Source organism: Mirounga leonina, unplaced genomic scaffold, assembly GCF_011800145.1.
Source record: "Mirounga leonina isolate KUSES-001 unplaced genomic scaffold, KU_Mleo_1.0 Mir_91, whole genome shotgun sequence".
Taxonomy (NCBI): Eukaryota; Metazoa; Chordata; class Mammalia; order Carnivora; family Phocidae; genus Mirounga; species Mirounga leonina.
The window spans coordinates 26819766-26844853 of record NW_023270839.1 but is presented as its reverse complement, the minus strand read 5'-3'; the positions used below and the strand labels follow the sequence as shown (position 1 = coordinate 26844853).

Sequence of the window (25088 nt, the reverse complement as noted above, 5' to 3'; positions counted from 1 at the left end):
TTCTCTGTTTTGATCTGTATTCAGGGCTCTTCTGGGCGTGGGGAACAGTGCAGGATAGTAAAGGCACAAGCTCTCAGATGAAAAAGACAGAGCTTGAGCTCTGGTTTGGGTGTAGCAGGATTTGGGCAAGGCTGGACAAAGCGTTGGTGACAGAGGTGAAGAGCAGGGAGGAGAGAGACTGCAGATTTGGAGTCGAGAGAACTGTAGAGAAACGGCATTAGAATCTGATAGGCCTGTGGATGCCAAAGCAAAAGGAAAACAAGTCAGGAAACTCATTTGAAGACTATGAGTCTGGGGACCTGGGGGCTGCTGGCACCCTGGGTGCTGATGGAGACTTGGAAAGATGTGATTATTTGGAGTGGAGAGTCCACGTGGCACTGACCTCACCCTGCACTCGGTAACTGGGAGAGGAGAGCGTGATGGGGCTGGGATCCAGGGTCCAGGGCTGATCTCTCTTCTGTGAGCCACTCCCCATTCCTGTTAACTCTTGCGGCAATGCCACCGCACTAAGGAAGGAGACAGGTGTCCCCTACACTTGTTTGCCCTGGACAGAAACCCAATACTGGACCTTTGGACTCATCAACTTCACCGAAAGAAATTGAAGTAGGAGTTATAGGAATGTGAAGGGTGAACTGAGTTCCTGGATTCTTGACAATTATGTGACTTGACAAAATCCACATTGGAAAAAAGTAACACAGAGCTTGGAAGGATAGAGGACTATAATTAAGCCAACTGGAAATATGGTGTCGATGTGTCTGTTCAGGGGGAGGATTAGTGCATCTGAACAAGGTCACTGTGACTCAAATGTTGTACTGTAATGATGTTATCCTGACAGAGCTTCAATAAATCTAACCTCTTGTGGATGTCCAGATAACACAAATTTGGAAAGATCTAAAAACCAGCTAAAACTGATACTGACAGCCAAAGAAGAAAGTTGTTGAAACACTGAAAACTACCATGGGATGATATGTGTTAATGGTTTGAACTAAAATAAATTTGACATTTTGGGCTAGGGAGGATTTCCCATCTTTGCCATACTGCCTGAGATGTTAAGATGCTCACATCCACAGTCAAGAGGCCAGGGAAGTAATAGAGATAGGCCCAGGGGTCCTTCTAAGGGATGACATTAATTTATGGATTTCCTCAGAAAATGATCAAAGGTTTATGGCAACCAGGAATCAGATCCAGTGCTTGAAAGATTTCTCCCTTAGAAGTGTTGATGGCTTCAGCCAGGCAGATTGGCTTTGAACACAGAAGGGAGGAATCAATTAAAGAAAAATGCTGAGGGGAGACTTGGTGGGAAAGAAAATGTTGGCTACCAAGGAAAGAGAAATGGAAATTCTGAAAATCCACTAGAGTAAGGATAGGGGAGGGAAGAGAGAGGGGAAGGGAAGAAAGGGAGGAGAGGGAAGAGGAAGAAGTAGGGGAGGGAGGGGAGGGGGAAGGAGAGGAGGGAGGAATGGGAGGGGAGGGAAGGAGAGGGAAAGAGGAAGGGGAGGGAAGGGAAAGAGGGGAGAGTAGGAAAAGAAGGGGAGGAGAAAGAAAGGGAGCAAGGGGAAGAGAAGAAGGGGAGGGCAGAGAAGGAAGACTTTGATGAGATGAAGAAATTAAAGAGGGGTTGGTCAAGTCCTGCTTTTGATAATTCCATTCCAGGTGGAGATGGGCCTACAACAACACTGGTATGCAGGAGGTGATAAAAGGGGAAAGATCAATATTGAGGAGACAGATTTGGGAAAAGTCAGAAGCAGATTGAAAACCAGATGTAGTAAAGAAGAATAAGCCAGCCCATAAAGGAGCATGGTACTATGATGTGTGTCCTGAACTAGGGCCGGAGACCTGGGTTCTAGTCCCCCTTCTGCCTCTAACTTTGGGCAAGTCACTCCATCTTCCTAGGCTTGTCTCTTTATATGTAAAGTGATGGGCTTAGACTAGGGGACCTTGAACATCCCCTCCCTCTTCTACAGCCCATAGACTCAGTGAAATCAGAAGACTTACATAAATGGAACCTTCCAGACTGGAACATGTATTTAGCTTTTCTAAGTAAAAAATGCTTTCAATGGAGGGGAAAAAAGGGTTCCACTCAACACTTGGCAAGCAGTATTTGTTCTATAAAATAATTAGCAAGTAAGCATTATTGAACTGGGTTGTCCCATAATTACAAGAGAATTAAAAGGAAAAAAAGAATTTAGGAGACTCAATTTTCCCTCCCATAGATCAGAAGAGTGATTAACATAAACCATGGGTGGGTGGTTAATAAAGATATAAGCAGGAGAAGAGAGCTAAGATCAGATGAATAGAGTGCTAGTGTAGGGGTCAGGAGCCTTGAGTTCCAGTCCCAACTCTGACTCTTCCAGGATCTGGACACATTCTTTCCCCTCTGTGCCCCAACTTCCAAAGGAACCTAAAGATCATGGACACCAGCCTCCCACGATGTGGTCATCCACCTGTACTCATTAAAATAGTCTTTCTGCTCTCTGTGTGTCTACACTAAGAAGGTGCAACTAGGAAGGCAGAAGCTAGTTTATGTATTTTCAGAAGTAATGCAGGAACTGGGCACAGAGGTGACTGAAGAGCTGAGAAGCCAGACAGAGGACAGCGAAGCAAGAGACGTTAGCAACAGCAGGGAGCCACTGAAGCTCAAGCCACAGTGGGTCCATCTGGTGGGAGCTGGAGGAGCCACGGAGGAGATGTGGCCACTGTCAGAGGTGCCAAGATCTAAGGGATAGACAGTGGCAGAGAATATCCCTGGCAAATGCAGGCTGCAGGGGTCAGCACTTCCTCCACACAGAGCAGGGAAATGGCGAGGAATGGATCTGAGGACAAGCAGGCCAGGACTGGCACGAAATCCAAAGTATACCTTCTTACAATGTCCACCTATTGATCCTGCATCAGCCTAGAGTCCGGGTCTTCCACACATTTGAGGACATCCCTCTTGTCATGCCTTGTTTTCTTTCTTTCCCAGCATGATGTTCCAACTTCCTCACATGGAATGGTTTCCAAACCTCTCTCGTCATTCTAGTTCCTCTCCTCTGGCAACTCCCTGATCCGTCTCCTTAAAATGTGGTGTCAGATGTTCACAAGACCCCAGGTGTCCATAATACCAGCTCATACACAGGACTATTCCCACCCTTCTCGTGGCAACATAGCTGTTATCCCACTGTTGACTCACGTTGAGTTTATGCACAATCAAGACCACATATCTCTCCCATGTGATTCCAAGTCTTCTCTGACTTGTCCTAGCAGGATAATCTACATATTTGATAGACACAACTAAATTAATCCTCTAAATCACTGATTAAAAAAAAGTAGAATAGATCAAGGACAAAGCCCTGTGTCACTCCATTAGAGACTTCTGTTCAAATTAACTCAGAACAATGAATCAAGGCTCACTGAGTAGGGTTGTTCAACCAGCTCCAGATCCACCTAACAACAAGAGAATTAGGCAAGACTTCATCAAAGTCTTTACTTAAATAACAACTTATGGCATCTGGGGCAATCAGTTCCCTTCACTTTGCACCTGAAGCACAGAAGGTACTCAACTAATATTCACTACTTTGAAGGTGAATAAAATTATCTTGATTTATACACCTAGACACCTAGTGACCCTGTTTAAAGGAAGTTAGCATGGTCATTTTAATGAGACATGGGAATGGCTGCCAGTGATCACCATTTTCTTCTTTAAGTTTATTCCAGACTTTTGCTAGAGGGCACCAAAAATGTCACCAATCTGTTATTCCTGGCAACTATTCCTTTTGAAAACTGGGGCAATATTGCCCCATCCAGTCTTTGAGTACTCTCCTATCTTCCTGAAACTGTAAGGACTCTGTTGCTGCTTATGCATTATGGGTCTTAACTGTCTTTCCCTCGGTGGGAATAATTTTTGACCCTTCCCATGCCACAGAGCTGCATAAGGGTCCAGGATGATGGGAAGGCACTGGGCATAGCTTGAAATAGTCACATAGGGTGCCCACAACGCAGCCCTGTGGATCTGAGTAAGAACAGCCCCAGTACGGCACAGTCACACCCCACAACCCCCAGGGTGAAGGCCAGAAGCGGGACTAGACACCATACGCGATCAGGGAGACTCCCAGCAGGGCCAAACCCTATGATCCTGGTCCTGCTGTTTAAAATGCTCACAAATAACCCCAGAGGAAGCTGGGTCAGAGCACAACAGAGACTGGGCCCATAGAGCTTTCTTCTTTCTCTCTCTTTCTCAATTTCCTTCTCCCTCTGAATCAGTGCCAGCTTTATGTTTGTATGTATGTATGTATGTATGTATGTATTTATTTATTTATTTATACTGGAGGGTGGAGGAGGAAGAGAGAGAATCCCAAGCAGGTTCTATGCTCAGCACAGAGCCCAACATGGGGCTCGATCTCACGACCCTGAGATCATGACCTGAACCGAAATCTAGAATTGGACGCTTAACCAACTGAGCCACCTGAATCAGTGCTTTAGAGTCACTCTAACTGCATTAGCTGCTCCAGAAGCTCTCCTATAGAAGCTAAGAACATAGAACAGCTTGATGCCCAAATTGCCCAGTTGCCCACACCCTGCTTCCCACGAGGTGTCTGGACTTGGATAGGGCTGTGCAGGGGACACAATACCCACAAAGAAAATGTGAAAGGAAATTTTCCATTCCTCTCCTCAACCTAGAGGAATCCCCTCTGGGCTCAATCAATGCTTAATAAATGCAAAAATGAACACAGATAACTCACCCCCTGCTGAGAGGGGATCATGCCCATGACAATTCTTGATAATCTTGAAATCTTGAGATATATACAACAATTATTTTAGTAGCTACAATCTTCTGTCTCTCCCCCCCCCCCCGCCAAAAACAAATGAAGCTGCTGAAGGATCACAGACATTGATTAAAGATGTATGCAGAGATTTAGACATGAAGATGTTTACTAACACTGTCAGTTATACCAGAAAACTGGAAACAACCTCAATGCCCAATAATGTTCAACTACATTATGGTGCACCCAAACAGTAGAATACTGTGCAGCTACTAAACATCATGTCAAAAAGCAGATGAAATAACATACTATTAAAAGGAAGAAGCAAGTTAAAAAAGCAGAATGCAACACACACAAAGAGGAAAGTTTTTCAAAAGATGTGTTTACACTTATTGTAACTAGTGCAATTATGAACAGATTTTTAATTTTTCTACAGTGATACTTTTGAAATAAGGGATGGAGGACAATGAAAACTTATTTTTGCTAGCCAGAAAGAGAGAGGAAACGCCCCCTCTTTCAAGGCTGTCTTCAGGCACCTTGCTCTGCCAGATGGATATGAAGCCAGTTCTGACCCCACTGTCCAGCTTGCCTAGAGCCCCATGAAGGCTGCCTTCCTCTGGGCAGAACTTCCTTGTTGCCAGGATCCACCTCGAGACAAGTTATTTAAAATGGGGCTGTCCTGGCCAACCTCTCATCTCAAAATACCAAGGGCTACTTCAGCCTAGAAAAAAATGGCAGTGCCAGAGCCCTGTGGGGTTTTGAAGCAGAGTAGCAGCCCTAGCGTGTGAGAGGAACCTCCTTCCCCTCTCCAGGCTGCTTGCCCAAAGGTTTACAGACAGCTCCCTTTCCATCCCACAAGAGGAGACAGGCAGATGAGTCATAGCACTGGCTTAGATTAAAGGAGTATTATTGTGTTCACAGAAATGGATCTGTTTTATTATCCGTTTCTTGACACCTTACATATAGATAGGCTTTTCCTACCAGACGAGTAAGTTCCTTAAAATCCAACGACTTCCTTAGCTAAAGCTAAGGAATGACCAATGAGACTTAGAAACTCGTGTGTCTGAAAAGCAGCCAGGCTGAAAAGATGTAGTGGAAACACTGAGGAAAGTGGTTTATAACCCTCAGACTCTAGATTCAATTCAATTCTAGTGATGCCATTCTTCTAAAAATACACAGAGGAACTACGGAAATCCTTTCCTCTTTTCTAAGAGCGTTTCCTTTCCTTCTTTTTCTTTTTAAAGAAATATAGTAGGATTGGTTTGTAAAGGAGATTCACCACCTCAGATTTCACTGTTTTCATGGGGGTGATGGTTGTGAGATACTATTTTAAGGACTTCCTTCTCTTATACAGATTTTTCCACACTGGGAGGACAGATAAGGTATGTTCCACTAACGTTCTTCATTAAACACACATGCACGCCAGCAGTCATTTCCCTTTGTCTTGCTATCCCATGACAACAGATTGCATATCATAGGAAACTGGAATGGAGACCTTATTTGGTATGGATCTCTCTTCTCCATTGTTTAATTCCACATTCAATTTTTCATTCTAGGTCTGCCTCTTTTTTTTTTTTTTTTTTTTGCAGAAATATACTATGACTGAATATAGGAACAAACAAATGAATAGGTGTTGTTTTTCTGGACTCACATTATACACTTTTCAGAAGCACTTTGACCAGCATCCCCCGCCCCCAGCATTTTATCTCTGGGCTGAATGTATTAGTTATTCAGTAAAGATCCAATGACTTGATGGGCATATATGTATCATGTGCGCTCCATACCTTGTTTATTGTTAACCAAGTTCCAGTAGTGAGCTTCCCTATTTCCTTTATAGGTGTGATGTACAGATACCTCCGTGGGATTCTGTCTCTCTCACCCTTCAACCTAGACCACCTGTCCATTAAAACAAACAAATAAACAAACAATCATTAAAAAGCTTCTACCAAGTTCTGGGAAAGGAGGTGTAAGGGAACAGGGAAAGTTTCACGTTTCCTGTTGTTGAATCTAGGCTTGGCTTTCAAAGGAAGCTGGATGTCTTTTCAATCTAATATACTCTGTTCTCTGATGCCACCATCCTTGATTTTCCTTAAGAATGCAAAGCTATGGGGCACCTGGATGGCTCAGTCAGTTAGGCATCCGACTTGATTTCAGCTCAGGTCACCATCCAGCCTTGCCTGGAGCTCTGCACTCAAAACAGGGTCTGCTTGGGATTCTCTCTCCCTCAGCCCCTCCCCCCACTGGCAAGCACTCTAAATAAATAAATAAATAAATAAATAAATAAATAAATAAATTTTTTAAATCTCAAAAAAAAAAAGCAAAACTATGGTGGCAAACTTTTTAAAGGATGCCAGCTATTTATTTTTTGAGTATCAACTTTTATACAAATGTTGCCATTACTTTTTTTCTTTTCATTTAAAAATGTGATTTTAAAATATTTTTTCTAAATGGGACCCATTAGATCTGAGAAGTAATGTTCTTCCCACTTATCAGACATTAACTGTGTGTCAGGCATTGAGGAATAGCTTTCCACACTCATTATTTCATTTACTCCCTCACACCCACCCTATGAAGGAGATGCCAACACATGAGGAAACTGAGAGAGGTTAAGCCATTTGCCCAAGATCACACATCTAGTATGGGACTCTTTTGACTGTTCCACAGAAACCCATCCAACTTTTGTCAACTAGAGCCCATGAGTTTGGCCATCTAGAAAATGTTTTCTGAGGACGCAAAGTAGAACTATATTTGTACTCTGTGAAACCCATACCTTCACTGAAGGAGGCGGCCCTCAGGTAGCCAAGAGGCCAAACTGACTTGTGACACTATACCCTAACAGTTAGGAGCAGGTGTGGACATCAGGTAAGCCTGATTTCAAGTCCCAGCTCACCCACCTACTGGACGCGCGACCACAAGAAAATTATTTGTTCTCCCTGAAATCCGACTTCCACATGTATAAAATGGGGATAGCAATATAGGTCGAATTCTATGAAATTGCCAACTTCCAGCTATTTTTGAACTCCAAAAAAGCATCTGCACGTAGTTCAACCCAAACTCTTCACTGGGTCACTGTACAGATTAAACAAATGCACACAGGAAACAATTAAATGGCGTTTTAGTGGACTTTCTCCTCCTGACTTCATTTTGCTCACGTCAATAAAGTTAGTTTGCTTTTTCTGTGGCACTTTATATACAGAGAAGCTGGCCTGAAGTTACGTAAGTGTTGGGAGTTGATAATTCGGGGAGACAGTAAGAATGCATGGATCCTTGACAATTAACCCACAATCTCCTGATCTCCTGAGGCCTTACTGCTCCTGCTCAGGGCGTTTCCCCCCTTCGTTTTGTCTCTTAATTACTGAGTAAATTCACAAATACCTCTTTTTAGAAAGTAAAAGGGTAGGGGCTTTGGAGCATGTTGCACACTCCTTGTTAAGACGAGGTTGAAAATTCCCTTCTTGGCCCGAGTCGGTGGGCGCGAAGTAGCGCGGCCGCGGCGGGCAAGGCGTGTCCTCGGCGCGCGACGGCTCCCTGCTCGGCACCGCCCGCCCGCCCCGCCCCGCCCCGCCCCGCCCCGCCCTCCCCGCCCCGCCCCGCCCTCCCCGCCCCGCCCGCCCCGCCCCGCCCCGCCCTCCCCGCCCCGCCCACGCGGGGAAGAAGCGCCGCCGGAGCGAGCGTACCTGCCGAGCGCTGTTCACTTCCTCGCCAGGTGTCAGGCCCTGCGCTCGGCTCCTCACGTGCTTTCTTATTTCCTCCCCCACAACATTCCCGGTACAAGGCAACTGTCATTTCCCCATCTGCCAAGTGAGGAAACACCTCAGGGAGAGTGAGTCTCTCGTCCCAGGTCCCCGCGCGGTGGACTCGGACTCCAATCCGGGCAGCCCCGGGACTCCCACACGGAACCTCTCTTTTGCCTTTTTGGGTAGAGGCGCTTTTTCGCCTCAAAAGCCTCCCAACTTGGCCATCCGCAAGAGACCGCGCTCGGCCTCGCCGACCGGCAGGACCTCGCCGCGCGCCTCAACTCCAGGGCGCCGGGCGCCGGGCGCGGGTAGGAGGAGCGGCACCGCCCCCGGGGTATTTAAGCCCCGTCTGGAGCCCGCGGGGCCGGACGCTCCCGCTCCTCCCAGCTCGCACCTCCCCCTCCCCCTCCCCGCTCTCTCCCCGCGCGCCCCCACCGTCCGCCCCGCGCTCGCCTGGCGCGCAGGCATCGGCCGGCAGGGCGCGGGGAGCGGGGCGCGGGCGGCGCTCGCCTCTGCGGAGCCGCCCCCCGGCCGCCGCCGCCGCGCATTGCCCAGCCCGTGCCGCCAGGGCTGTCGCCGCCGGCTGCCCGCTCCGAGTACGCCGCGGCAGCGGGAGCCCGGACGCCGGCCCCGAGCGCCCCGCAGACGGGCGGGCGGCTGTGGACGTCCGGCCAGCAGCCCGCAGCATGGATTCGGATTCCGGCGAGCAGAGTGAGGGCGAACCCGTGACCGCGGCAGGTACCGAGGGGCCGCGGCAGCCCAGCCGGGAGGGCCGGGGCCGGGAGGAGGGGAGGCCGGGGCAGGAAATCGCGAGTATTTCTCGGAGCTGCCGGGCGGGAGGCCGAGCCCTTCCAGGCCAGGACCCGGGATTGCTCCGCGCTCTGAGTTTGCTGTGAGTCTTTCCACTGCACTTCGGCGCGCGGGAGGGAGAAGAGGTTCGTCTGCGGGTGGCTCTCCGCGCAGCTGCGTCCTGCAGCGGGCTCGGGTCGCCCGGGCTGGGTGGGGGTGGGGAAGGGTTCGGGAAATCCGCGTCCTGTAGTTTGCTGCAGCGAGGGTTGCAACACATCTGCCCTTTGAAATAACTTTCCGAGCGCCGACCCCGTCCTCGAACCCGGGCGCCAGGGACGCTGCGGAACAGGTGACCCGGTCGAAGGCGTGACAGGGGACTCCGGGAAGGAAAGGACCCGCGGGTGGACGGGCAGAGGTCAAACCACAGCTAGTGGCTGCGGTCCCCGAGGCGGTGCAGAGGGGTTCGTCCATCGCTGCCCGGTACAGGCAGAGGAGGTCCCGGCGGAGGGGTCCGAGAATACAGCCGCGGGGGCGGGGGGGAGGGGGCGCGGGAGCCGGGCTTCGCCTTTAAGAGGCGCCGCCGGTTTTTCACAATCGATAGTTATCGAAGCAATGGGTGGATGCTTACTTTGGAAAAAAATGAACGTCCTCCCCCGCCTCTTCCTGATACTGAGCAACAGGAGGAAGCCACCCACAGCCTTGGGTCTACTTACGGCTGGGCTCTGCCCACCTCCACAGGCCGGCTCCACCCGCCGCCCACGGGCCCACACACCGGAGACCTGATCGCCCTCCCCACCTGTCCCCGGCTCCCGGGACCCTAGGGGCCCTGAAGGCTAGCCGCGGCCGGCCGGCAGACATGTGACCTGAGGGCTGGGACCCTCCTGGTACAGACCCGAGGTCCTAGACTAGTCCCCACTCTTCCCTATGTCACACCAGCATCTTGAGAGTGGGGACCAAGTGCCAGGAGGCACTATCAGCCCAGGCGTGGGCTCAGGAACCAGGCAGAACAGCGCCAGGCACTGTGCCAAAGGCCCTACATAGATGATTCCCCTTAATCTTCACAGCATCTAGCCAGGTGGTCATTAGTTCCATTTTACAGAAGCCCAGAGAGGCTAAGTGGCTTACCCATGTCTCACAGCAGGGAGTAGCCAAGGTCTACTTGAAGGATAGGATTCCCTATCTACTATACAGTACCCCTCAGCCTCTCGCAGGGCGGCTGTGGTCAATACCTTTTTGGGTGGGGGGGAAGAAATGAGGCTGGCCAAGAGGAAGGGTGGCATTACCAAGATGCCTGTGTTGAGGATTCCCGTTTGTGTGCAAGGGCCACCTCCTTTGTGCGGTAGGTGTGGAGATAACTAACCTGAGCCCTTTGCCTACTTGTATGTTTCTGTGGCTAGGAAGCACCAAGATTTTGTTTCACAGGGGTCTTGCGGATCTCCTAACATCTTTTTAAAGTTCCAGTGGGTGTTTGTGTGTGTATCTAAGTATACCTGGAGGGGCGCCTGGGTGGCTCAGTCGTTAAGCGTCCGCCTTCTGCTCAGGTCATGATCCCAGGGTCCTAGCCCCGCATTAGGCTCCCTGCTGGGGGCGGGGAGCTGCTTCTCTCTTTCCCACTCCCCCTGCTTGTGTTCCCTCTCTCACTGTCTCTCTCTCTGTCAAAAAATAAAATCTTTTTTTAAAAAAGTGTATCTGGAAAACTGGGGTGTGGTTGGGGGGGGGGCTGCTGACCTTGACACTTTACTGTCTCAAAATCCCAGGAACTAACATGCTGTCCCCACCCCACCCTCAGATCTCTTATGCAGGTTGATGTTTGAAGGAGAGGAGAAGGAAGCTTAGAGAAAGAGGAGGGAGGAGAAGAAGGGGGAGGAGATACTCCAGAAGAGTTGGTGCTTGGGTGAAAGGGGAGGGAAGGAGTTCTCAAGGGTCCTGTTTCTTCTCCCCCAAGCCTGCCCAGCCCAGAGTATCCCGGATGTGTGCATGTCCATTTGTGTCAGGCCTCTGCACTGACCGCTGAGGTCAGATGGGTCCTGTGAAGAATAGGACAGCCAACTCTGTGAGCTGTCACCATGTGTTTGCACCTTGCTGTTTTCTACAGTCATTTCTTCTTTTCTGTGTGCGCATGAATCTCCCAAGCTGAACATTTAATTGACTATCACGAGCCATTCTTCTAAATGGCATTCCATCTCATTATTCTCAGTCTTAAACTATTTTTCGTGGCAAAGCTTCAGAACTAGATGCTAATTCATTGCCTTGCTGTAGCTGCATCCTGTCAAATGGAAACCCTTGTTGCAACTTCAGATACAGGTTAAATGACAGGTATGTTATCCTTAGGGGTTGACCTTTCTCTAAGGAATGAGGCCTTCATCTGTGGACCTGTATCTGTGCAAGCTGGATGCATTTGTAACTGGGGACAACAGAGAAGTGGGACCTCTTCGAGTATTCATCGTGTGTGTGTGTGTACCTACCTCTTAGGGAGTTGAGATGTAAGGGCTGCATCCTCCTGAGTGGCCTTCCCTTCTTGAACTTGCAAAAAAAAAAAAAGCCCTGCCATGACATGTACCCTATTAAGGTCAAGAGCCTGGACTCTGGAATCAGAAAGACCTAGGTTTCATTCTCTACCTGTTGGGCAAGTTACTTAACCTCTCCAAACCTGTTTCTCCCTCTGTAAAATGGGGATAGTACTAGTACCACGAGGAGGTTGTGAGGATTAAATAAAACACCACATGAAAAGTGTTCCCGGTAATCATTCAGTACATGGTAGCTGCTATGTTGTTTATCACCTGACTGGATTATTTGTTATAAGAATACTGCTAAATAATATACCCCAGTGCTTTATAAAATGTAGATCAGTAGGCATGTGTAACACAATTAGTATTATTGTCATTATTATCATATTAATGTAATTGCCTGAGCAGGTTTGTTTTGAATTTTCTCTTTTTCATTCTCTCATTCTCTCTGGGGTATGTGTGTGGGTGTGTGGGTGTACACGCAGGTGTGTTTGTATGTGTGTGTGTTTGTTGGTTTGGAGGAGGTTATCTTTACCTCTTCTTATCCTCCTCATCTGCCAGCTCAAGGCATGAAGATGAGGACATTCAAAACTACTACTTTCACACCCCTTTTCCTTTAGCTCTAGGTAAAGTTGTACAAAGCAGAGAACCCCTTATCCAACCCACCGGCTAACTTGGAGATAACCACTTTCATGCCATTTCAAATAAAAGAAGAGGAGGTAACCCTTCCCAACCAGTGAACCATTTTCCTTCAAGGTAGCAGTAGGCCCAGGAAGTCCTCATCATTCCCCTTCCATTTTTACCCATCTCAGTCACCTTCCCAGTTACAAATTGGCAGAAGAGTGAGAAAGTCTCCGAGGACCACCTGCTCTTTACTATACCCCTTTCAAGAGACTTTTCCGAAGATCTCCCCAGTGCCTGCAGTGCACTCATCAAGCAATGCAGCCCTCTGCATATGAAGGTGAAGGGGGGAGATGAAATTTGTCTCGAGCTGCATTTTCTGTTTTTCCGGAAGCATAGGATGATGCTTCTATGTCATTCTGCTGCCTGAAACTCTACTCTGCCTTTCTGTCATTTGGGGTTCTTTCTATGATTAGGAAAGAGGCAGGGTTTATGGAACACTGGACTCATTCCAGAGACCCAACTTGGCAGTCTATCGTTTGGCAAACCCACCATCCATCTCTCAGAAATCCTAGCACTTGGTATATTAACTTGACAGTGATTAAGAGTCTTTCCTAAGAAGCAACAAGTGAGTAAACATTAGCAGTGTCAGCTTTTTCCCTTTTTGGCTTTTAAGACAAAGATAGTCTACCCAGCTGAGGGCAAACAAGCTCCTTCCACCCACAGCTAGATGGTCCAGGGCATTCAAGCTGGTGGGGCTTCACAGCTGGGCAAGTGCTACAGAAAAGCATTTCCATGCAATGGAGTCGAGATGTGGTAGGGGAGCTTCAAAACAGTAAAAGAAATGGGAAAAAAAGCAGGCCCCTAACCCTGCCTTTGCCATCTCTCCCATCGCCTAGGTCCTAAGCTTGGTTCATGGGAACAAAGTGGCAAGGTAGATTAGGGAGGTAGGATTCAAGTGGGTAGGATTCAATAGGTGGCCAAGAAGAGGAAAGGTGTTCCAGAAGTCAGACACCACTTGAGCAAAGGCACAAATAAGCAAGGGGGTTACTGGAGTGGAGGGCATATACTAGGGAGTACTGGGAAATAAAGTTACAGGAGTGGAGGGAGGGCCACATAGAAGAGGGTCTTAGTGACTGGTCCTGAGATGCCAGAGGAGCCCCTGTTGAGCTGACTGTTGTGCAGAGACAAGACTGACCGAGAGCTGGGTTTGCAGGAGCCACATCTGACAGACATGGAGTGTGGGACTGCCCAGCTTGGAGCCTCGGTGACCATGGGTGGCCACGGTATCGGAGCAAGTGGTAACGCTAAGGCGAGGCAGAAGAGGAAGGATGCAAGTGCCATTTCAGAGAAGCAGACAACAGAAGTTGCTGACAGACTGTATAAAAGCAGTGCAAGGAGAGGGAGAGTGAAAGGAGAGTGGCGTGTTGAGTTGGGGTGAGGGCAGGGAAATGCGGGAGGTGGACTCCCCCACCCAGGCTTCCCAGCCCCCCCTTCTTTCCATCAGGCACTTAGCGGTGATGTTTTGCTTAAAGGCGTTTTCTCCTGTAAAAATAAACCATGTTAGGGCACTGGCTTCAGGGGACTGTGAGGTTCTGTAGCTGGTTGATTCTCATTGTTAGATTCCTCATGGAGACTGTTGAATAACCTTTGTTGACTGAAAGATTGACAGTTGATGGGCTGGCCAACCTGGGACGGAGACCATCTGGGGATGAGGTATCACTTGCCTGTTAGTCACTGTCCCGTGTCTTGTTCCTGTTTGTGGACGTTTTCAGGGGCCTCTGCCTTGTCCACACAGTGTCCTGTGACTGCTTTAAGGGGTCAGGACCTTGTCTTGTGCTTTGATGTTCCTGAGATTTTATGGGCATAATAAATGAATGCGCATCGTGAGGAGCCTCGTGGGAACTCTGCACTGAAAGACCAGACAGCCAGAAACCTTTCCTATACGGTGGAACTGCCAAAGCTTTCCTTCAGTATTTTGTTTTGCTTCAGTGTTTTAAGATTTCTTTTACTGTCTGGGACCCTGTGTTAGAAAAGTATGGGGAAGGCAGAGAGGTAAGGACACTGTCCATTCTGTCTTCCAGGGCTTAAGATCAGATGGAGAGATAGGACACATATACCAATGGCCACAGCCTTACACCAGTGCATGAAGACTCCTGACCCCCTGGCCCTGGGACTATACCCCGGCCAAATCTGTGTTGTCTTAATAACAGCCACTTTCCATTGTGTGCTTTATGGTTATTCTTGTACATATCTCATCTCTTGTACTGGATTGTTAGCTCCCTAAGGGCAAGGATTGGGTCATTTTCACCTGTATCACCTCCCACCAACACGATGGATCCTGAACACACTAGTAGGTTTCTGGCTGGCTGGCTGGCTGGCTGGATGCATGCCTGCATGGATAAGTGAATACAGGCATAGCTCAGAGATATTGCAGGTTCAGTTCCAGACCACTGCAATAAAGCAAATATTGTAATAAAGGTAGTCCAGTGAATTTTTAGGTTCCCCAATGCATATGAAAATTACATTTACACTGTATCATAGTCTCTTAAGTGTGCAATTGCATGATATCTTTAAAAAACAATTTACATACCTTAATTTAAAAATACTTTATTGCCGGGGTGCCTGGGTGCCTCGTCAGTTAAGTGTCCGACTCTTGGTTTCAGCTCAGGTCATGATCTAAGGGTGGTGAGATGGAGCCCCACGTGGGGCTCTGCGCTGGGTGTGAAGCCTGCTTAAGATTTTTTCTTTGTCCCATCCCCCCCTCAGAAAAATTTTAAAAAATAATACTTTATTGCTAAAAAATACCATAATCTGAGCTTTAGTGAGCCATAATCGCTGACCACAGATCGCCATAACAAATGTTAATAATAATTTAAAAGTTTGAAATATTGCAAAAGTTACCAAAATGTGACACAGAGACATGAAGTGAGCAAATGCTGTTGGGAAGATGGCACTGCTAGACTTGCTCCACCAGGGTTGCCACAAACCTTCAGTTCAGGAAAAAAAAAAAAAAATCTGCGAAGTGCAACCAAACGAGGTATGCGTGTTTATGGATGGATGGATGGATGCTGTTGTAGGCTGGTTCCCCAGGAAGCAGACTCTGTGATAGAGGTCGGCATGCAGTGGGTTTATTTGGGAAAGGAATGGAGAGGGGAGGGACGCTGGACTGGGCAGAGTGAAAAGTTGAGCTGCAATGCACACCCAACGATAGCCTCCAGCTCTGGAGCTAGAGTAGCCCTTCGGAACTGTTCTGAGTCGGGGTTCGGGGCCAGGCCTTCATGTCCCCTTGTACAGTGGTCAGTCAGTCATAGATGCAGGCCATCCCAAGGAACAGGCTGTGAGCTTGGGTGCAGCTTGGGCTATCTGCCAGCCCCCAGCAGCTTGCAGCATGCTTGGCCGTTCATTCTCCAGGAGGAACCAGGGCAGTATATCACAACATCCCCCGCAGGTGGTCCCCAGAATTCTTCAGGAATGGTTCATTAGGGATGGCAGCCCTGTCTACCGGCAAAGCTCAGGGGATAGTTGTTGAGCTGTACATTTTATCTAGACCTCACTAGGACAGTTTAGATTGCCAGATGAAATTAGCCATTCTAGACCTCATAGTTCTGCACCCACTTGTTCAATCCAGTCAATCCAAGAGATATTGGCTGATCATCTGTTTTGTGTTCAGAGGGGTACAGGGTGCTCTGGTGGCATTGAAAAATGGAATTTGATGGGACCCTGCCCTCTAGAAATTTGCAGCTGTGTTGGGGAGAGAAAACAGCCACCCAAAACTGAATCTGCCAGACTGGGTGGCATCAGCAGTAAATGCTGTAGGATTTGGAGCATGGGGCATTGTGGTTTGGAGTTCTGGTGGGGAGGCTTCATGGAGGAGATGGGCCTTGAGGGTAGCCTTGAAGGAGTGAAAGATTTAGATGGGGGGAGAAGAAAGAGAAGTTGGCAAGGCCGAGAGCCTGTGAGGAGCTTGGCCTGACCCAGTGGGGATCTCCCCAGTGGATTGGTGGGACAAGGGAGCTGTCATACTCAAAAAGGAAAATTGGGTGTCGTGGTGGTGCTTGTAGCCAACGTGTAAGTTTCTAGAGATAGAATGAGAATATGTGTGAGTGTGTAAATATAAAGCCCTATTTCTTATGCTATTTTTCTCTTAAAAAATACGGCACCTGTTTTTTTATTTGTCAGCAAAACCAAATTATAGTCACACTTTCCGTTAGCACTCTCCTCTAACTGGTTCCTTTTCCTCCAGAGTTACCATTGGCTCCCACTTAAATTCACATGCAGATCTCTATAAAGACACTATATACATAATTTGGTTTTGTTTTTTTCAGTCACTTGGCTTCCAACTCTATGTAAAATGCCTGTGTAGGTGGGTGTTTGGGCTGTATTCTGTGCAAGTATAGAAATAAAGGATAGAGAAGAATTTAAAAAACAAGTTTCCTCTAACAACCTAATCTAAGAAAACATATAAGGAGAGCGAGTACCCTTGTCCCCCACATGTATTAAGGCATGCCAAAAAATTGATTACTTTTTTATACATCAGAAATGGAGTTTTTTAAGCAGTTGCATGGTCCAAATTCTGATGCTGCCTTAAACAGTCTTCACGTTCCTACTGGGTTTCCTAAACATCATTGCCTGGGAATAAATTTGAGCCTGTTCATGGAAAATCTAGTGTGCAGACTATAAAAATGGAAGGCTTGGCGGCACAGAAAGTGCTAGACACACCCTAATAGAAACCAGTATTTTGTAACTCGGTTCTCCAGAAAAAAAGAGGAGACACTTTGGCCGTGTCCAAATACTGGTTTAAACTGTCAAAAAACCGCAGGAGCAGCTGCTAGCTTGTAGGGTCTCTTCTCAAAAGTAAAATATGTGGGGCGCCTGGGTGGCTCAGTCATTAAGTGTCTGCCTTTGGCTCAGGTCATGATATCAGGGTCCTGGGATCGAGCCCCATATTGGGCTCCCTGCTCGGCGGGAAGCCTGCTTCTCCCTCTCCCACTCCCTCTGCTTGTGTTCCCTCTCTCGCTGTGTCTCTCTGTGTCAAATAAATAAATAAAATCTTTAAAAAAAAAAAAAAAAGTAAAATATGCTTTCTGTGAAACTGTTCTAACCCTGAAAGGAAACATTTTGGTGATACGTAGTTTTATGGAGATTCCTAGTTGATATTTTTATAGTAAAGGCATCCAATTTCATGCGTGGGAGGAAATTCTGTCAAGGGCTGTTCTGGTGAGTATGCACATCCAGCGAGCCTAATCTGGGGCCTGTGGGTTATGCTGGGAAGGTAAACAGAAATTTTGGCATAGAACATGGGAGGGAGATGATGGGGCCGTCTGCAGGGCAGGCCTTGGCAGCAGCTCTGTCTACCACGTTCCAGTCCGCTTCCTTGGTTTCCTGAGGATAACACTGAGACAGTCAGGGAGAGAAGACTGGGGTTGGGGTGATAGAGGAGAGGATGTGGGGTTTAAGAAATTGTGGCAAATATCAAACAAGATGAGAAACTGTGAGGATGGTCTTTGCCAGCCAGAGTCCAGTCCCAGAGGGCTACTATGGAATGCAAAATAATAGTGATGTTTTGAATTTTACTTTTCATGTTAACTAAGCACATACAATGTGTTCGAGACTGGATTGATTGTTTATATGCTATTTAACCCTTATACCAGCCTTCTGGGATGGGTACTAGAAGTAACTTCATTTTATAAACTGGGAAACTGAAGCATAGAGAGGTTAAGTAACTTGCTCTGGGATGTGTAGCTTGTCAGTGGATATGAAGTCAGGCTAATTCCAACTGCTCTTGTATGAGGTAGATTAGGTAGTTAAGTGGATGGATACCACCAGGCTCCTTTGTATCCCCAACCAGCTCCCACCGGGCCCAGAACCCTGACTATCAGGTTCCTTCATGAGGCTCCTTCTGTTACGACATTCCATCTCCAGAAGGCCCTGTGTTAAGCAGCAGACAATACCTGCATTAGCCCAATAGCACATAGGCAAGGGTTGGCTAGAGCTGGTGAAGGGTGGTTTGGGAGGGAAGATGGGGAGAGGGGCACAAAGCTCCTGCCAGGGAGAGAAGGTCATAGAAGGGCTCTGCAGCTGTGCATATCTCCAGAGCCATGGGACGTAGCTGTATGTAGTGAATGTAGCAAACACTGAGACGAGAGAAGGATTGAAAAGCAGAGTCAGGAGAGGTGCTGAAGACAGACAAACATTCCTTTTATCTGAGTGTACTTAAGCTGGGTCCTCAGTCACTTTTCCCCCCACTCCAGCATTAAATCATCTCCAATATAGAATTCCCAGGGCATGGTGACCCGTTGGATTCGAGGATAAGCGAAAACTCAAGGATGATCCTGCCTCACAGTGAAGAGAAGTCGAGATCCAGAGCTAGATGACTGGGGTTTGGATGTCCAGGGCAATCTCTTACTTGCTGCCTTTTAGTAACGTTAGTTTCTGACCAAAGGAATGCAAACTCATGGTAGAATATGTAAAAAAAAAAAAAACAGTACAAAGAAGAAAATTAGATTGAGCCCTAAGAATAGATGTGCTTTTCCGAAGCCAAAAAGCAATCCTGAAAAGATGCAAGGGAGCTTTATTTGGGGAGGGAGTGGGCTTTTTAAGAGAACAAAAGCCCCCCTTCTATGTTTTCTTGGGGACACTAAAAACTGGTTGTGTTGCCAGGTGGTATCAGAACTAGAACTGGAGGCCAGATCCTCTGGTTCCTCTGTCCTTCCCAGAAGACATACATAATTTTTTAAAAAGGATCAGTTATTCTGGATGTTGGGATATCAAAGGGACCCCTGCTCTGTGTCCTTCCAACACTTTGTCCTGGGTTCTTGCTACCCCCTCCCCACCAGGCACATCTGCCCAGAAGTCAGGTCACCACAGGCCCACACCAGGCCTCACCCTTCTGCCTGGTGCACTCCTCCCCCACAGTCAGGAAAGCCCTACACAGAGCCCTCAGAGGATTTTTATATTTTTTAATAGCCAAAACGTATTTACTAGGTTTTATAGATGCCCAGTGACAATTGCAAAGGTTAATTTACTTTTGAGTTTAATAGCTACCAGCTTCAGGGAGAGATTTATTGACGTCTAGTTCTCCAATTATGTTTTTTTATCTTTGGTTAGATGGACTGTTTTTGTAAGGAAACAGAGAAATTTGTTCATCTTTGTTAACATTTCTACCCTTAGGATTTAACTTCATAATTCAGTGACTCAATCTCAGTGAAACAGTTAATACAGAGTCAAATTTTAGAGAGCCCAGAGCAGTATCCGATGGGAATTCAACAATAATTTCTTGACTTTTTTTTTCCTTTTGACTTCTGCAACTATATATAATCCTGGTTTTCCTGCACCCTTCCTCCATTGCTTCTCCTGTGTCCATCATTAATGCTTTCTTCCTATGTCTCCTCAGGCTGAGCCCTCAGCCTGGTCTTTTCTGACAATACACTTTCCTTTGGAGACACCATCCGTTCTCCTGGCGCAAAGCCAAAAATTCCCAAAGCTGCAGTCTCGCCTGGTCCTCTCTCCCAAGCAAGAATCCTGCTTTGCAGGGCTTCTGGGCCTCTCCTCCTCACTGGCCAGGAGGCCCCTCAGCTCAGCACCTCCACTCCCAGACCATTCCCTCTCCCTCAGCTTTTCCCAGCTCTTCTGTGGCCTCCTCGGCCACCAAGTCGAACAACGGTAAAGTCCTAAGAACAATGAAATATCCTGTACCCTTGATCCATGGCAAAACCAGGACATGGATAAAGCAGGTATTATTATTCTCGGTTTACAGATGAAGACACAGAATCAGAGATTACCCCAAATCACAAAACAGGTGGTGAGTTTTCATTATTGAAAACTGTACCCCCCAAGATGGGGGCAGCAACAAACCTACATATCCAACCTAAAAAACAGTATTCAGTCAGATAGCTACTGAACAATTAAATATATAATGACATTTCCACACAGCAGAATATTATTCAGCTGTTAAGAGAAATTAATTTGAAGAACATCTAATAATATAGGGAAGAGTTTGCATTATAGTGGATAAAGAAAACTTGATAATCTGTGATCCCACTTGTGTTACATACATGCATATACACACACATTATATGTACGTATATTTATTTATACACACACACCCATACGTACATACACATACATTCCTTTTTATAGAGAAAAGGGCAAGAGACTCCCTTCCATTCATTCATACACATAAACTTTTAACTTTATAATGCTGGAACAGAATTAACCATTCTATATGATGAGTTTATGGGTAATTATAATTTCCTTCTTTGTACTTTTCTTCCAGATATTTCTGCAATGAGTATGTATAACTTTCAGCAGGAAATGTTATTTTCAGAGCAACAATCAAGTGAGATCCAAGGGCCTAGTCCACTGCTCATCCTGTGGGCTTTGTTGTAGTTTTGTCCCAGTTTCTGTCTCCATCTTCTTCCTTGAAACTAGTTATTCTCTCACTTGCCTGTGATCTTCTTTCACCTCAGACCAGTCCTTCCCGAATCCCTCTCAGGCCTCCTCCTGGTGGGGGGCATGTTCCAGGCTTCTCTCCTCAGTCCTCTTCCTGCTCACGCATTGCCCAGGCTTAGGCTCTCCGCTCTCCTTGGTGCCTCCCCCACATCACTCTGTCCCATCTGGGCCCACCCGGCCTAGGCCTTGTGGGCCCTTGTGCCATGAAGAGGAAGTGTGGACCGTCAGAGTGGGTAATGAGCTCATAGATTTGGGGCCCAGACTCTGGCACAAGGCACCAGAGCCTCTCAAGCTGAATGCAGTGCTGGAATGAGCTTGTTGACTCAGCCATCTTGGCCCTTGAACATAGCCTCACTGTCGCTAGCTGATTGTCATTGTATGCACCTGGCATCCCTGACCCTCATTCCCTCCATGACCCTTTCTCTGTCCCTGACCTCTATCCCAAATATGAATGACTTTCACTTTCCTCTTTTTCATTTACACATTGATTTTGTGTCTTTATTACTTTTAGAATTAGTAAAAAAGAGGGGTGGCATTTAAAATCCTGTTATAGCAGGATTATTAGTTTTTAGGCGGTATTGGTCTGCTACCGCCATTGGTCCGCCATTCCAAAAACAAAAAAATTATTATTGAGGAGTTGTATGATATTAAATATAATGTGTATCTATTTCTAAAGGAATTGGAAATTTAATTGAAGATTTCTTGTGCATCTTGGGGCTGAAAATAAGAGACATCGTGGCCCCAATATTCTTTACTGCCTCCCTATCTCCACCTTATTCTACTCTAGCCAACCAAAGAGGGGTAGGAAGCTTATAGGAAACAGAAGTGCTAACCATTTAGATTCACGTTTATCAGAATTTTTAACCCAATTTTAAACTAGCTAGGGCTAATGGTATTCCCCATCAGCCACAATTTTGTCTACTTTCTTGGTTTATAATATACGAAATGATTATTTTTACCTCTTTTCAGATATAAAAATATATATTGACTATGTATTTTCATGCTTCCAGAAAAGTTCATCCTCCCATTTAAAAAAAAAAAAAAATTACTTAATTTTCAAGTGGAAAGCAATATCAGTTCTTTGTTAGGCAGCCGTATCTCCTTCTTATTGATTGTGAGTGAATATAACCACTGTGATTTTTTAAAAGAGAGATCAGAAAATAGGAAAGGCAGAATAATCAAGATAAGAGTGAATTCTTAGAGAAAGTAGGCATTTATGCCAAGAATGATGGATGATAGATACATCCTAAGACCAGCACTTGTAGTAAGCACCCAGGTGTTATCTCCAGAAGGCTGTCATCAAATACCCCACCCCGGGCTTTCCATTCACCCCAGGAGGGAGGTCAGTGATGGACTGAGGCTCATGGGTGGGATGAAGATGTCTCGTTCCAACCATCCTTGGGTTTTGTTTGTTTCATTTTTGTTAAAAAAGAAAAAAAAATCTCCACATAAAAAGAGCTCTGCCAAATTGTCATAACCCAATGAGAGTAACTGGAGTCTGAGCAAAGTCTGAAGATGGTTGATAATTAGGGGCCAAGACTGTCTTAAGGCAGGCTGGAGGCCGGCAAGGACAAAGGGCAGCTGGTCTGGACATAAGGAGGTCAGGTCATGTGGCAGGGAGGCCAGAGGGACAGGGGTCACAAGAAGGGCCATTCTCTTGAGTTGCTAGGCTGGCGGCGGTCCTGTCAGTCATGGCTGCCCAGCCTTCTTGGGTCTGTTCACCTGGAGGGTGGTCCCTCTTAAAGAGTCCAACACTTGGAGAAAAGCTGGCTCCCCAGCAGGGGCCTCCTGACCTCTTACCTCCTGCCCAGAAGCAAGTCCTCCCCCTCTCCTCTCCCCTTCTGTCCTGTCTCCTGGGCCCCAAATCTCTGCCTCATCCTTGATGCTCCCCTTCCCTGCAGCCTCTCCTACCCAGGTGCTTCTCTCCATTTCCTCTGCCTGGGCCCCCCACTCACCTCACCAAGCCCTCCTGGGCATTAAAGGGACGAAGGCAGGGGAAACTCCGAGACCTGTGGCCATGACTGGTCAGGAAGCAAAGATCTTAAAGCTTCCAGAGAAGATAACCAGGCCCTTTTACCAATGGGCTAGTTTTCCAAGCAGCAACACCAAGAGCTAAACAACAGTGGTACAATGCCTTTAAATTCTCAAGGGGAAGGATTTCCCAGGTAGAGTACTGAACACCGTCAAATCATCAGTCGAGCGTGTGGGTGGAATAAAGTCATTGTAAGACACATTCGGTCTTCAGAAAATTACCCTACCCTGTTCCCTTTCTTAGGGGCTGCTAGATCAGGAGTCATCCAGCTGAGGCCCCCAGGCCAGGTGCAGCCAGCCGCCTGTTTTTGGATGGCCCACGAGCACATTTACTCTTTTATTTAATGGTTACATTTAAATGGTTCTATAAGTACCCACATATATTTTGCCTTTAGGCCCTTTATTTTGGGCTCTTTCAGGTAGTTTGCTGATGTCTGTGCTACTCAAAGTGTTCCACTGAAATGGGGTGTAGGTTCAGAAAGAAGAAGCCATGAGATGGACACAGGAGAGAAGGGAGGAAGGATGGAGGGAGAAGCAGGGTGGCAGCCTAGCACGGGCTTAGAGGGAGAGGAGCCCGGATTTGAGCCAGTGCACAGAGAGAGCTCCCAGAGGAATCTCCAAGAAAGAAAATTAAAAGAAAAGATGAGTTGATGTGTCTGAACCCATTGAGAACGTTGTATTCTGCTAGGAACTTTGGGAGTGAATTAGTGCTAGGTAGGTAGAAAACTAACTGAAAGAGAAACAAGGCAGTGTTTAACTCCTGAGAAAGCGAGATGAATAAGAAAGGAAATGCAGTCATGGAAGTGATAGAGCATACATGAGTCAGCTACGAATGGTATCCAAGTCATGGTAGTGTAAATCACTGATGTTTGATCTAACCAAATATTATAATAGAACTAAATGGGAAGGTGGAAGGAGAAATGAATGGGAAGAGAGCTAATTTCTTGCCTTCCGTAATAGGAAGTTAAAAGCAAGTAAAGTCGAGGACTAACAGTATAACATGTAATTTAAATTTTATAAGGTAATTATTAGTTGAAACAGCTAGAAGAGTTTGAAGTATTTTGCCATGAAGAGCAAGCATCCAAAGTGGGCCAGAGGATGCTGCATTTTGGATAAGCCCTAGAATGACTTGACTTTTAAAATAATGTACCCATATCACTTTGAAAATAGATTTCTAAAATAACAAAACAAAAAGGAAACGTGACTGGTGAGCCCGAGGAGTGATGTCCTGGCAAGCATGCCCAGGTGGGAAGGAGGCGCAGTGGGGGTGACCTCAGGCCCCTGGCTGGAGGAGGCAGGCTTCAGTGTCCCTGGGGCCATGCTGGTTCTGATTATTGTTATTGCTTCTGACGTAAGTGCGAAGCCATTTCAGTGAAATGTCAAGACTGATAGCCATTTATTCACGCAATGAACATTCTCTGCGTTTCAATCCCTGGCTGGAGCCTTGGGGATGAATACAGGAATGATTCCTGCCGCCCAGTGGCTTACAGACGGCAGTACATGACGTCACTCATCCAGCTGGTGTATGATGGCTCTGCGCTGTGATGAGTATACCAGAGGGAAATGCGGTTGCAGGGATGCGTGCTCAGAGGTCAGAAGTCCTTCCGTGGAGCCTTGCAGGCTGGATAGGAATCGGGAGAGAGGGGGTGAGGGAGGTGCAGATGTCCAAGCACCAGGGAACAGGATGTGCAGAAGCACAGAGAGGACCCCAGGAATGATAGCGCCCGGTACAGGGGAGACCAGGGGGTGGCCGGCAGTAGAGGATGAAGCTGGAGAGGCTAACAGAACATAGATCCTTGGCTCAGCAAGGCGGCATGCCATGAGAGTCTGTCCTTGTCTTTCCCCCGCGACGTCGCTTCCGGGACTGACTTGTCAGTACTGGTTTTTTGAAGTTTAAATTCATTTGAGCTCCTACTATGTGCCAGAGACACGACTGTGGACACAGCAGTGCAGGTCCCTGCTCCTGGAATTTGCAGTGGACAAACCAGTGAAGCCAGGTGGGAGGTCCTTAAATAGGCCCTATCTGGGGGGAGGGTTGTTCTGGATAGGAGTGTTCAGGGGAGGGGTGGAAGGGAGAGCAGCAGGGTATGTTTGCATCCAGGTAGAAGATGCATAGAGTAAAGCCTGTGGGACTGGAGCAAGGATGAGCCGCTTTCTCTTTGGGCAGAAAGGTGGGATGACCGAGATGTGAGGCCTCGCAGGAAGAGCTG

The 25088-nt window shown here is 47.2% G+C and overlaps 1 protein-coding gene across 1 annotated transcript in view; it reads left to right on the top strand.

Moving 5' to 3' along the window:
* Positions 1-9023: 9023 nt before the first annotated feature.
* The window catches only part of TNFAIP8L3 (TNF alpha induced protein 8 like 3), a 36738-nt gene continuing 20673 nt past the window's right edge, over positions 9024-25088 (top strand). Inside the window, exon 1 of the mRNA XM_034994911.1 lies at positions 9024-9214. Coding sequence (XP_034850802.1) covers positions 9163-9214 — 52 coding nt within the window. The 5' untranslated portion in view covers positions 9024-9162. The remainder of the gene's footprint in view (positions 9215-25088) is intronic.